General features: G+C 39.5%; 1 protein-coding gene across 1 annotated transcript in view; it reads right to left on the bottom strand.

Moving 5' to 3' along the window:
• Positions 1-7,940: 7,940 nt before the first annotated feature.
• The window catches only part of opcml (opioid binding protein/cell adhesion molecule-like), a 190,943-nt gene continuing 184,401 nt past the window's right edge, over positions 7,941-14,482 (bottom strand). The window contains exons 4-7 of the mRNA XM_046039789.1: positions 12,918-13,055; positions 12,296-12,416; positions 11,159-11,310; positions 7,941-10,821 (exon numbers count right to left, since the gene is read on the bottom strand). Coding sequence (XP_045895745.1) covers positions 10,721-10,821; positions 11,159-11,310; positions 12,296-12,416; positions 12,918-13,055 — 512 coding nt within the window. The 3' untranslated portion in view covers positions 7,941-10,720. The remainder of the gene's footprint in view (positions 10,822-11,158; positions 11,311-12,295; positions 12,417-12,917; positions 13,056-14,482) is intronic.

Here is a 14,482-nt window from a genome sequence, read left to right as displayed (position 1 = left end):
GTTATCCTGCTGGAAGTAGCCATCAGAGGATGGGTACATGGTGGCCATAAAGGGATGGACATGGTCAGAAACAATGCTCAGGTAGGCCGTGGCATTTAAACGATGCCCAATTGGCACTAAGGGGCCTAAAGTGTGCCAAGAAAACATCCCCTACACCATTACACCACCACCACCAGCCTGCACAGTGGTAACAAGGCATGATGGATCCATGTTCTCATTCTGTTTACGCCAAATTCTGACTCTACCATCTGAATGTCTCAACAGAAATCGAGACTCATCAGACCAGGCAACATTTTTCCAGTATTCAACTGTCCAATTTTGGTGAGCTCTTGCAAATTGTAGCCTCTTTTTCCTATTTGTAGTGGAGATGAGTGGTACCCGGTGGGGTCTTCTGCTGTTGTAGCCCATCCGCCTCAAGGTTGTGCGTGTTGTGGCTTCACAAATGCTATGCTGCATACCTCGGTTGTAACGAGCGGTTATTTCAGTCAAAGTTGCTCTTCTATCAGCTTGAATCAGTCGGCCCATTCTCCTCTGACCTCTGGCATCAACAAGGCATTTTCGCCCACAGGACTGACACATACTGGATGTTTTTCCCTTTTCACACCATTCTTTGTAAACCCTAGAAATAGTTGTGCGTGAAAATCCCAGTAACTGAGCAGATTGTGAAATACTCAGACTGTCCCGTCTGGCACCATCAACCATGCCACGCTAAAAATTGCTTAAATCACCTTTCTTTCCCATTCTGACATTCAGTTTGGAGTTCAGGAGATTGTCTTGACCAGGACCACACCCCTAAATGCATTGAAGCAACTGCCATGTGATTGGTTGATTAGATAATTGCATTAATGAGAAATTGAACAGGTGTTCCTAATAATCCTTTAGGTGAGTGTATATAGCAATTGTAAGTCGCTTTGGACAAAAGCGTCAGCTAAATGACTAAATGTACATGTGGCACCAAGAAGGCATGATATTGAGTGTATTATACATAGAAAAATTATGGCAACAAAGTGACATCCAATATAATTGAATAGATTTAAAGTAATGTGATACCAATTAAAACTTCAATGTAAACAATTCATTTAGGTACATGTGGTACATTTAGGTGTAAATGTGTTAAATTAGGCAACAGTGTGCTAAAATATTAGTTAATATAATTTTTTTATATTAGTGAATACAACTTATTTTTATCCAGATATTTAGTAAATCTAAATTAATGTATCCTAGATATTTAGTAAATCTAAATTAATGTATCCTAGATATTTAGTAAATCTAAATTAATTTACCCTAGATATCTAGTAAATCTAAATTAATGTATCAGAGATATTTAGTAAATCTAAAGCAATTTCTCCTAGATATTTAGTAAATCTAAATTAATTTACCCTAGATATTTAGTAAATCTAAATTAATGTATCATAGATATTTAGTAAATCTAAAGCAATTTCTCCTAGATATTTAGTAAATCTAAATTACTTCTGCTCTGATACTTATTAAACATAAATCAGTTTTCCTTGTGAAACTGATTTGGATTTACTAATAATTTTGCATGCTATTACTAAATTCAACACATTTTAAGTGTTACTTTTATGAACATGTACTAATTTTTTTGGTTTAAATTTAGTTAATTTATTCAATACTTTTTAATCAAAGTTGTAGAACTTAAAATCTATTCAATTATATTACGTGTCACTTTGCTGCCATAAATTTTTTAAGTAACCATTGGTCACATTTTTTACGGTGCAGAAGGGCCAACTCCTCAGGTCAAGACTCAGCAGTTTATTTACATCTGAAGGATAAAGGAAACTTGTTTGAGAATCACCAGGTGCACATTTTAGAGAGAGAAGATGGATGGTTTGAAAGGGGTGTCAGGGAAGCCATCTACACCAGGGTTACACCACTTATCCCCTACTTACAATGCTGTCCTTCATCACTTCCAAGGAAACTAAACAAGCATTTCTACTTGTCCTCAGCTGAAGATGCCAACGATGGTGGTTCAGACTTGGCCATGGGTGGCTCAAACGACCATGTCGAAGGTCGTTACCACAGCCAGGAGCACTAACGAACCAGCGGTATCGACAATCCTAGCTAACGATCCCAGAGGTTAAATAGCTGAGTTTCCCTACCAGTCAAACTGAAGAAGTCTCTTGGATGAGGAACGAAAAGTCTTTTAGTATATTCTACCAAGTCCAGTTGTCCTTGACCTCAACCTTCGTTGGATACACTGTAGGGCTTCCCCCAGTATGTTGAACTATGACGCTAAGGGGCTCGCCAGTGTGTTACAAACTGACGCCAATGGGTATTCACCATACTTCCATATGTGACGAGTTGGAAGTGACTCAGTTTACGTTATTTAGCGTTATTTAAGTGTCAGAACACTAGTGAATTATTATGGTAATCTAGCTAGTTAATGAGGGTATTTGAGGATAAAGCAGTGATAAAGAAATTCTTCTGCAAACCATGACAAAATAAAGTGATTTGCCAATCTAGCTGTTTGCAGTGTGTAAAAAACTTTTGAATGTCACCTTGCATTGAACCTGTATGCAGAGAACAATCCACATTGGTTGTTATAACTGAACAATGCCCATACCTGTGTGTGTCATATTTGTGACAGAGAAGAATGGAGATTGTGAGAGATGGAACAGCAAAGTAATCATGTTGTTTTAAAAACAAGGTTAAGTATTGTTGCATACTGCAATACACTGGATATCATCAACCCTCATGAGAACATTTTTACAAGACTTAGATTAGATATAAAGGCAGCTCAAAATGATATGATTTTATTATATCGAACTGGTTAGGCTATATCTATAAAAGCAAAATCAATTTTGTCTTCCCTGCTGACTTTGGTCTAAGAAAAAACTTTGATTCCTTCTTCAGAGAAGCAATAGAGTTACATCTTGTAATTGGAACATTGCTTGTGTCCATCATGGTGTGAGACTACTGGCAGGTTAGGCTGATCATGCTGTCGAAAATTCAAACCTTTTCAAATTTATTAGTGGTGTCGCCAGTTTTTTTATGTCTCTGTCTACAAATGTCAATATGCAAGAATAAAAGGTTTGTTAGTGTGGCCTTATCCCAATCTCCACTACTGGTCCGACCAGTACCAGCTCCGTTGGTGGTCCAGCCAGTTCCTGCTCCAAGGTCTCCGTCGGTGGTCCAGCCTTGGCCGGCCCTCAGCCCAGCAGCCCAGTCTTTAGTTTCTTGTGGTGCTGCTTCGCTGCCGGCCTCCAGTCCAGCTCTGCCTCCTGGGGGGCCTGGCCTGCGGCGCCGACCTCCTGCCCGGCCTCCGGAGAGGTCATGCCCTTGTGGGTCTAGGGTGGCTCCCCGCCTTAACTGCCGGCCTCCACTGCCGGCCTCCAGAGGGTCTTCGCCTTCGTCGCTGGCCCACTGGGGTTTCCAGTCCTCACCGTCGACCCTCTGTTCCACCTCCTGTGGGCTTCTGCCCTAGCTCTCGGCCTAGTACTCTGCCTTGTTGTTTGGACTTTCGCCTTGAGATAAGTAGTAAGTAAGTAAGTAAGTTTGGACTAAATAAATCTTTCTATGAACTGCTTCCACCCAGTCACTGTCTGCATTTTGTGTCCACACTCCAGTTTCTCTGCCGTAACACTCAGCCTACCTGATACTGGGAGCATCTGATCAGTTACTTATCAGTTACCAATTTATCATTTATTTTACCATTTTTAAATCCCATTTTAGACCCGCCTTTACTGTGCTTCACCTTAATTATTATTAACTACATAATTGCTTTATTTTTGTCTGTTATAAATGCTCAGTTATTTGTTATTTGTGTTAATGTTATTTGTTTAGCGCCTTTCTAGTCTTTTCAACCACTCAAAGCGCTTTTACACTACATCGTATTCACCATTCATACACTGGTGGAATATCTTGTCCAAGGACACTTGGACATGCAGCCTGGAGGAGCCGGGGATTGAACCGCTGACCTTCCGATTAACAGGCAACCCGGTCTTCCTCCTGAAGCCGCCCCATATATGTTATAGTTATTGGGTGTGCCCTGTGATGGACTGGCGATAGACTGTCCAGGGTGTATCCCGCCCGTGGCTCCTACACCCTCCACGACCCTGCATAAGCAGGATTAGCTGGTATGGACAATGGATAGATATATTGACTTAGCTATTTAAACATCCACAACAATGGAGTGGATCTGCTTTAGGCCCCATCCACACTACTGCATTTTCCTTTTAAAACGGAGACCTTCTGCTATGTTTGCACCTCCCGTCAGACTAAAATGGCAAAAACGAAGACCTAAACTCCGTTTAGGTGCGGACGGGCTTTAAAAACGATGACGCAGACGCTCACGCTCATGTTTGCCTCTCTGATTGGGTCTATACGATGAAACACGATGCTACTGAAAGAGTGTTTGATTTGGTTTTTTAATAAAATATATTGTACTGTGCAAATAACACTTATATCCTACACTTGTAGCTACTGTGCATGCTGCTTTTTACTTTACGATTCCCAGTCTGTTTTCCGCCACCACAGTCACTTTAAACTCCCGGGTTACATTCAGTAACATTCCCAGCTCGTTCTATCTCACACAGGCTCCGCCCTCTACTGGACTCCACTGCCCCTACTGCCTCAGCATCCTTTTTTCTTCAGCATACGCCGAACTGCTCACTGAATTCACCACTTCCATGGATGGAGTCTTCTAGAAATTCATCTTTTCACCCAGGCGAGGGGACCCATGTCCCGCTCGGACTAGTCCAGGGCCGACCTGCGGCTGGGGAAGGGAGCGACTGGCCAAGTGACCGGTTAAGGAGGGAGAGAGGCCGGCAGACGCTGCCACAACCCCCCTGTCTCGTGTTAGAGAAGCCATCGTTTTACATTGTGTACATTACGGTAAGGCTTTTGAGAATGTGAAAATGTTTTTTTGAGTAAAGCATGTTACATTCCTCAAAGAGAAAGTCCTCACACTGTTCTAAAACGTGCTGCTTGTGTACACTGTGGTGATGCTTTGTGAATGAACACATTACATTCTTAAAAGAGCTAATTCCCCACCACCGCACCAGCACTTCGCTAGCTCACCAGCAATGCTAGTGTGTTACATACAGACAAGGCTATGTCTCTTCCGGTATAGCTGGATGGTAGAGATCGCTTGCTGCCTCACCTCACAGCGCCATTTTGCAGCAGATGAGGGTGTCCGCCCTGTCGCTGCTTCACATGGAAGCTGACATCGACACTGGGAATGTACCTACAACAAGTGACAGCAGCTGTGGTGCGTTCAAGGACACCACGGCCTGTTCAACCTTTTTGTAAAACAGTCAACGGTGCGTTCAACCACGGTATTTTCAATTGCAGCCCCTTAGACAAAGAGTTGCAGTCTTTTTTTTATTTAAAAAAAAAAGGGGTGGCAGATGCACACAGCCAGACCTCCTCTCTCCATTATGTGTCCAGCATGCAATTGTTCTGGGGTCTCATTTATAAACGGTGCATGCGTACATAACAGGGCTGGAAACATGCGTACGCCACTTCCAAAGCAAAGGTTGGGATCTATAAAAACCAAAGTTGATGAGAAAATGTGCGGCCCTGTAAGAAAAGAAAACTCTTAAACATGCATACATACATAAATAGGAGAAATGAGAAACGACGACTCGCATGGCAGGAGGATGAAACGGTTTGAAATGAATAGGCCAATGTGTCAATCGAGGGAATAGCAGTGCATAGTTTCATGTTGTTATCAGATGTTTGTTGCCTTTGAGCCAAACGCTGTGCGAAAGTGTGTGGATGTGATGTGCTATTTGTTGATGTGCTTACAGATGTGTGTCCGCACGATTTTATAAGTCGGAATATTTTTTGCCCTGCGCCATGTTTGGCTTTATATTTTGGCCTAGGATCTGTAAGTTGAAGATCCGGTGACTACTTGGTGTCGCGGCTAGTGCAGACAGTCATCGGGATCCACCCGCTGTCCCCATATTGTCCAGTAGAGGGCAGAGCCTGTGTGAGATAGAACGAAGGTTACGATATGGTTACCCTAGTTCGATAAGCACAGGCGGAGCCCTCTACCAATGAGCCCAGCCGCTCAGACACCGTCTGCAGTCGGATGCTGTATATAAATAGCAGTATGGACACTGCTATTTATATGTCACGCACATAACAGTAGCAACGTGCTATTGGTCGGCTGCGTGCATAATTAACATTTCAGAGACCAAAAGTGACCTTTTGACTCACAGCAAATTACTTTGCCATATTCACGATGTGCCGCAAACCTTCGTTGACTTGACCTTTTCTTTTTTTGTTAAAGTTATCAGACCATTTAAGTCACGCAACTTTGAATTCAGAAACAACCAAGTTCCTTTTAAGCTTTATTTCAGTCTAATTAACTTCCGCTACTCCCACCGAAGTTCGGACTTAGCCATCATCAACTAACAAACTGAGACAGGGTCAACGCCTGTTCACAGCAAGAGTTTCCCACAGCTACCAGCCGACTAGGATGGACCCCCGGGACAAAATCCACTAGCGGAAAGCCAGTCCTGGCGACCGGCCGTGTGGCTTGCCCAGCTCCTGTGGGCTGTGACGCCAAGGAACCAAGCAGCTAGCTGTGGGGCCGTCTGAATACCATACCGGCTGAGAAAACCCAACAAAGCAGTAAGGCAAAACCAAACCCTTCATTTTGTGGCCAAGTGGATGTCCTTTAGACTTTAGCTTTAGCCATTTAATCTTAAAATTCCTAACCAAATCGAATTGTTATTATCATTTAACTTGTGTTCATTAGTTCTCTTACTCCCCAAATTCTTTTCCACAGTAGCTCAACTAAGTTCACAGTGAACCCTATTACTCTTATTGATTGTATCCTGGTTGTTTAGTCAATATTGTTGTTTTTATTTCTTTGATATAGTTAGGGTTGGACAATAAAACAAACAATAACAATAATTATAGTGATCTTTTTTTGTCAATTACAATATAACAAATGTTCAATAAATATTCAATAAATGTTTGATTTTATTCACTTGAATCATACATGAATTAGGACTTTTTTATTAAGATGTTTGTTTTGTTGAGGGAAAGAGGACTGATCAAAGCTTTTACTTAATTTTACTCATGCATATTTGTTGACAAAGTTTTATCCTTGTTTTGAATGTTCTACCTCAGATTTGTGAAGTGATCCACTGTTTGGTATCAGGTGTTGACCATAAAGAAAATTTTAAACCACAATTAACCATCAGGATTCTTCAACTTTCACTCAGGAGCAAAAATCAGAGAGATTTGATACTTATCGTGATAATTATTGATATTGAATGATATGAAACTTTTTATCGTGATAACATTTTTGGCCATATCGCCCAGCCCTAGATATATTTAATCTCACTTTGTATTGACTTTAGTTGTAATAAATCTTCACTTAGTAACAGGAACTGTGTGTGTGTGTACTTTTTAGCTCCAGGTCACTGGACAGCAGATTCACCCTTTGATTTGAGACTGACTGATTGATTAAATTAACTTAAAATAATTAAGCAATTACTAACTGATCACTAGTAAAGAACTACGTAATTATTAAGCCATACCTGAGGAGTCCTGAAGGCCTTGGGCGGATGGAAATTCAGGTGGTGCCTCAACGAGTGCTTATGATATAATATTTCTTCATTAACAAAAGAGTAGATACGCTACAGCTAAAACACTGGTGTGGACGGAGATCGTATTCGTTTTAAAACTCCACCAACACCTGAAAACAATATCTGGCCCATAATCACTACAGCTAACTTTGTCTGCCTGTTCGGTGCTGAGCAGGGAGTGTACAGTAATTTAGAGTTGGTGATAGTTCTTTGTTGGTCTCTGTTTGTCACTTCGAGTGATGTCTTTCACATGAAACACGATCGTTTGATCTGTTGTTAGTATAACAATATTGACCACTGCAGATCTAAATAAAAAACAAGAACTTAAGAATGATGCATGGCATCATAGTCGGAACAAATGATTGGCAACTTGAATTCACATTTAACCAGTTTATGGACATTTTTGCAATCTCTCAATTAAATGATACGATGACTATATACCACAATTGTGACAACTGTATGCTGAACAGTAAGGTCAGAAAACATATCAAACAAGTTAACAATGCAGCCGTCAATGGGATCATATATTGTAAAAATCAAAAAAAGAAAATATTTCTTTGAAATTGACAAGTGAACTGTGGATACTGCAAACTTTAAAATGCCCAGAGAATTATGCAATAATGAGGATTATAGATGGTATGCATAAATCTAAAATCCTTAAACCATAAAAACAAACCTAACACAAAACAAATAACCAAAAAATTACAACTTACACTGTCATCCATGGTGCCATTATGCAAAAATACACCTTAAATTTCAGTATAAGTTCTTTTTTAATTGGGATTTTAAACAAATTGATTCGAGCATATTGACATCAATACTTATCATCTTAATCTGGGATGGAAAGGGTTACAATAACCCCTAACTTTTGTTTTTTGGGTCTCTGAATCTCAACTGTCTATATTTTTTTGCAAACCCCTAAAATGTTAAATCACATCCTGTGACAATGTCTTCAGCTGACTGGTTCACCATCATTACAAGCACAACATGTGAGTACAACAAAAGCATTCCCACATACATTAATCTCATCCCTGTTGTTTTGTCTTCAACACACTTCTTACTCATAGGTATGCACATGAGTGAACTGGACAATAGCAGAACATCACATTTCAATCACTTGTGCTTTAACTATATTCTCATCACTGGAAATTTCTGTCCAAGGCAGACTAAAAAATATCCCTTGAAAATGCATCCACCAACCACAGAACACAACAATCACTTCTGCAGTCTTAAGAGCAGCGTATGCTGTTTGTCTTGGGCAAACCAGGTTAAAAGCATACATTCATAACACCTGAAAAAAGCTTCACAGCAGCTACATGGAACATTCATTCAAGTTGACTTTACTGTCCTGCCATTAATAAAATATTCTCGCTTGTGTCATTTGAGGCTTGGATGTGGACTGGAGCTGTGTGCCAGCTTAGTTGAAAATGTCTCCGCAGTTATGCAGAAATTGAAGACATTTTAAATCAAGAACGTTTATCGAGCTTCACTACCACCTCACACACTCTCTGTTTTTTGGTTGACTGGCATCCAATAAACAAAATGTCTGTTTTTATTCTTGTCACCATTATTGTAGAGTGGTAGTGTAGTGCATACTTACACACTGATCACATAACTTGGCAGCAATAAAATATGAAGTTTAGTGTAATAAATAAAGAAAATTCCACAACATTAATTATTAATATCTTACAGAAGAAAATACTGCCTGGACAATCAGAAACACAACAATTAAAAATCTAAACCTCCGTTATGCTAAAACTTGCAAAACACTGGCATGGTACTTTAAGTAGCAATATCTCTTATTATATATATGTTATTGGTGGTGAATTTTCAATGACTGTATGTATTTTCAGAGATATTTTCAAATTTATAATTAAGGTCCTGAGCATCTGTTCTGTCTATTGAACAAAAAAACAAACACACAAAACAAAGACACGATTTCTAATAAACAGCAACTCTTTTGGCCATGTGAATCCCAATAAAGAGCCTCAATTGCATAAAAGTCTAATGGTCAACCAAGGGAATTAGAGGACCACTGTGGCTGCCTGAGAAACCTAAAGGCTATTTATTATATAAGTTGGTATTTAAACTTTTTTTTGGCAGGGGGGCAACTTGATACCATCAAAGTAAATCATAATAGTTGCAACTTTAAAGCAATACTTTAAAAGCCAAAAATATTATCAGGAGTTTGTGAAAGTGTTTTACAAATTAACTGCAGCACTTGTCAGTTCAGTGCCATGTTGCTAATTAGACCACCCACTAACCTGACAATTTAATGATGCCAGTAGCACTGCCTGTAGGTTAACAGTACAGTTAAACAAGTTTCAACTCTGAGCATTAGATTCTATTTGTCACCAAAGAGAACAAAGCTGCAAACTGACCAACACTTCTGTCCCAAATGACACTTAACATGACACATAAATGTCATTCAGTACTCAGTATGAATACGCCATGAAGCTGCTATGACACTGTGATTAGGTGTTTCGAAAATGCCATTTGATGAGTGTATGCATTTTGAAAAACAGTGCAGGAATTGTCTGTACACGTTTGTACATTTTCTACACACACTACGAAGGAAATAAAAATTTGGATGCACTATGCTGTAGGACTTTGCCTGAGAAATCACGGTGTTCTATTTATTATTCTGAACTGTTTATCATGAAGGATCGGTTATTCTGTTTTGCATACAACTGTAAAAATACAGTAAAATTCAACAATCACATTGCATGTTTTCCTTTTTTGTCATTTACTTAAAAAAGCTTAATGGTATTGTACAGATATTGAACAGGACTTGACACAATAATAATAATCTGAATGTACACTTCAATATTGGGCAATAAACAGTCAACTATCAACAGTTACATGTATTTTTTCTTTTTCCCTTTTCACATACAAAAAGGTTTGGGGAGACACAAACTCAGTAGTTCTACCGTCATCAAATTAGTGCATTATTCAAAATTTCCCTTCCTCGGATTGACGCCTTTCACTCCTGGCGAGCCAACAGAGAACAGACTCCGATGCAAAGCCAGAAAGAAACACAAAGAAAACTAAGGGTGAACCACTGGTGCTCTTGGATTTCCATTCTTCTTAAAGGACTAATAGTCTGTTCTTGCTGTTCAATGCTGAGAGAAGCTTGGAGGGTGTCACATTTCACATCAGAACTTCAGTAGGTAGAGTAAGGTTATAGTCAGCAGGAGGCATACGGAGCAACGGGGCAGCACAGCAGCCCCGTTCACATCATGCATCGCACCGGGACCTGCAGGAGAATAACGCACACCTTCAGGGTTAGCATGTCTAACAGTTCATATCAGTGCTGGAACCAGAGCTTTTGAACTCTGACTAACTGGAATTCAATGTTCATATAGTTTCTTTTCTCAGCCAAATAGGAGCTTTAACTCTGTGCTGCAATTGCCATGGAAACTAGCGAATGGTAGAAATGAAAAGGTGAATGACATACAGTGGGTGACCTTCATATCAGGATTGTTTTTTTATGTGCACAGCTGCTAGCACGCAAGGAATATAACTGACAATACTTCAAACATAGTTAACACTTTTATTCACAAAGCCTTTTACTCTACCATGTATATTCTTACCATAAAGAATTATGCTGGCATTAGTGATTCCCATGGTGTTCATGGCAACACAAGTGTAGTTTCCATAGTCTTCTTCTGAGACATTGAAAAAGACGAGCATTGACTGTTTACCCTGATTCTCTATCTTAACCCCATTTAGTCCATTGAAGAGCCTGTAAGAAAGAGGGGAGCAGTTTCAGTGCAAGAAACTGGAACAGTGCTTTTCTGGAACCCTTTGAGAGGCCATGTGTCTGTGTGCTCAGGCCTTTTGTCAAATCTCAAGCACATGTACAGTACTTAACATTCATATAGACAGTAGATTTACACCTGTGGGCTGTAAAAAGCAAACATTTTTCATACTAGAGCCCAAACTCTGAACATAGCTGATTGCCTTATTGAAGTAACTGTACATGCATTTCTGCACTTCATCCTTCAGTGCACAGCAACCTTCCTTCGGTTTCACTCATTGCATTTCCTATTCCTCTGCTACGGTTTCATTGCCTTATTTCATGTTTGCAGACGTCAGTCATTTATTTTATCAGCATCCTCCATCTTTTTGTTCCTGAGGACTGATTTTGTCTTTTGGGGACTGACGAGCAATGCTGCTGTCACCGTCAGGGACCATTTAACAGTGCAACATAGTCTGTGTTTACATCAGTTTACCAGCTCCGGGGCTGATCATAAACATCTGTCCAGTCTCCAACCTTAAGTTGGAAAAGACTACATTATATCATAATATCCTCTAATCCTCCGAGCCCCCACCCCACTGATATCAACCAATTACAGTGTAAAATAATAATAATAATAATAATATTAGTTGCCTTTGGTGTGGATGACTGTTTTGTAAATTATTTGACTGAAATTTTTTTATCAAAATTATGAATTGTCATAATGTGATTAAAACAGGACATCTTGACCATAGAGAGAAGAAATATTACGGGCATGAAGGATTATCTCATCATATCAAAAGCAGCGTATAATTGAAACAAGGGCATGTGTAAAAAGCCATCAGATATCAAAAAAAGATGATGCTGTCTGGCTTTTTCCAAATAAAGTAAGTCCACACCCTACAGCATAATAGGTGTCTTTGTGTCTGTAATACTGACTTCAAACAATTCCAAGCCTGTAGAAATCACATGACTCAGAAGAGAAACTTGCCTGCGGTCTTCTTTGTACCACTCAAAATCTGCCCTGGGGACAGCAGAGGCTTCACATTGCAGGACTCCTTTTTGTCCAACTGGAGTCCCCGTACTCCTTGCTTTAGAAATGAAGGGAGGATCTATGAAACAAAGTGAAATAAGATTTAAAATGGAAGGCAAAATCACATTGCTTGGTATTGGGCTGCTTCATACTCCTATTTCTAAATATGAACTGACACATTGATGAACAAGCTGCAGCCCGAATACAAACTGGGAAGGAGTTAGTTACATTATTTGGGACGGCATCCAGTGTAATCTTCACTCAATCATGACAAACTATACCTCTTCTGAAGACACAAAGCTACGTGAGTCATCTTTGTAAACAATTCTAAAATCCCAGTAAAACTGTGGCAAAAGTTGTTTATTTTCTAACAAGAGTGCATGTGAGACAAAACAGTAAAACTAAAAGAAAATAAAACTCTAAGTAAAACAATTTGAAATAAAACTTAACACAATCAGGCTTTATTTAAGGATATATCCAAGAGACTGTTATTGTTTATTTTTATGTCCCCCATGCAGTATGTCATGATCATTATGTCCCCCCATATTTCCACCATGAATGTGATAGTTTTGGCCCTTACAATTGACAGTGACTTGCACTGTCCTGACATCAGGGCTTGAGATGTCATTGGAAGCAATGCATTCATATGCTCCTGACTGGTCTTTGGTGATGCCGGTCAGTTCCAGATGTTCCCCCTCCGTCACAAATTTATGAGTGCCTGTGGAGAAGGAAAGAAACAGAGGAAGAAATGCACTGGTAAATAAAGTTCTGATAAATAAGTGACCTGTACTGACCTTGATAGAATTGTCAGTCCACCACTATATCACAATATCTCAACAACTGGATGTATTGTATTGTACTGGGATGTATTGTCATTTAATGTGGTACAAACATTTATGATCTCCAGAGGATGAAGCCTACAGATTTTGGTAATCCAGAGACTTTTTCTTTAGAGCCACCAGCAGGTTTCACTTTCTCCTATACTTTGGTTTATTTACCAAATACCTGCAAAACTGATGACATTCCCATCTGCCTAACATGTACTTTGTGTTTAATGCTAATTAGAAAATTAAGATGATTAACATTGTAAACAATATCTAAATATCAGTTCATTAACATAGTTTTGACCATGTTAGCATTTAAGTGAAAGCATCGCTGTGCCTAAAGCATGCTAGGGTGGCTTTAAACTCTTAGTCTTGTTACTCCTACTCTTATGGGACTTGAAAATACAATACACAGCCTCTTCATTTAACAAAAGCTTGTCTCTAAATGCGGTTGTTGTGGTTTGGCCCTAAAATGGGTCAAGCTTTAAAAAAAAAAAGCCTGGTAAACACATATGGCATCCATACCCCCAGTTTGTAAGTCTGCAAAGCTGTAAAGCAGGCTTTCTGGTAAAGATCTGTAGTCCCTAAGCCCAATGTGATGGAATGTCATGTCAATGTCACTGTCAGAGTTGCAGAAGACATTCTATAGTAGTTTTAAACAGGCTTAGTTGTAATACACATGACTAGTGAATTTACTTTGACATGTAAAAGCAGTGCGATACTTCTTTAACCCATGCATATACTACATTTAGTACATTTAGTGCTTGGAAAGTAAAAAACTGATCCTTTACCCTGCACAGATATTGTGTGGTACGTGGTAAGTAGTAGAGTAGAAATTGGCTGATTGAATAGACATTATGATACACAATTTGTAAATAAAGTATTGCCTTTGCAGAAACCAGTGGATTCAACCTCTTAAACGCAGTTTCACAGATGAGGAAAATCTTGTTATTATCCTTGTCAGAGATCTTAATTTTAGAAAAAGGCCAAAGCAACAGACCATAGTAGCAGTTTGTCCCTGAAATTGGGATTTACTCTGTTTCCAAATGTATCCAGAGGAAGAGACAGCTCAGGGCATGCACTCATTACACAAAGAAAATAAACTAACTGCATCAAAACAAGCCCACTTGAGTAACACCACAAATTACCCCTGAAACTAGCAATGTTAAAAGCGTGTTTTGGTGACAATGAGACCTTAAGCTATTGCTGCGTGGGTGGGAAAATGGATAGGAGCACTAATCCCAATCAGTAGAAATGTCAATCCAGCAATATCTCAACATTAGCATAATATCATTATGTTTTCCAAATCCTCAGCTGCAGA

The sequence above is a fragment of the Micropterus dolomieu genome, linkage group LG23 (assembly GCF_021292245.1).
Source record: "Micropterus dolomieu isolate WLL.071019.BEF.003 ecotype Adirondacks linkage group LG23, ASM2129224v1, whole genome shotgun sequence".
Classification (NCBI taxonomy): domain Eukaryota; kingdom Metazoa; phylum Chordata; class Actinopteri; order Centrarchiformes; family Centrarchidae; genus Micropterus; species Micropterus dolomieu.
Note: the sequence above shows the minus strand (reverse complement) of the source record. Positions and strands in the feature narration are given on the sequence as shown.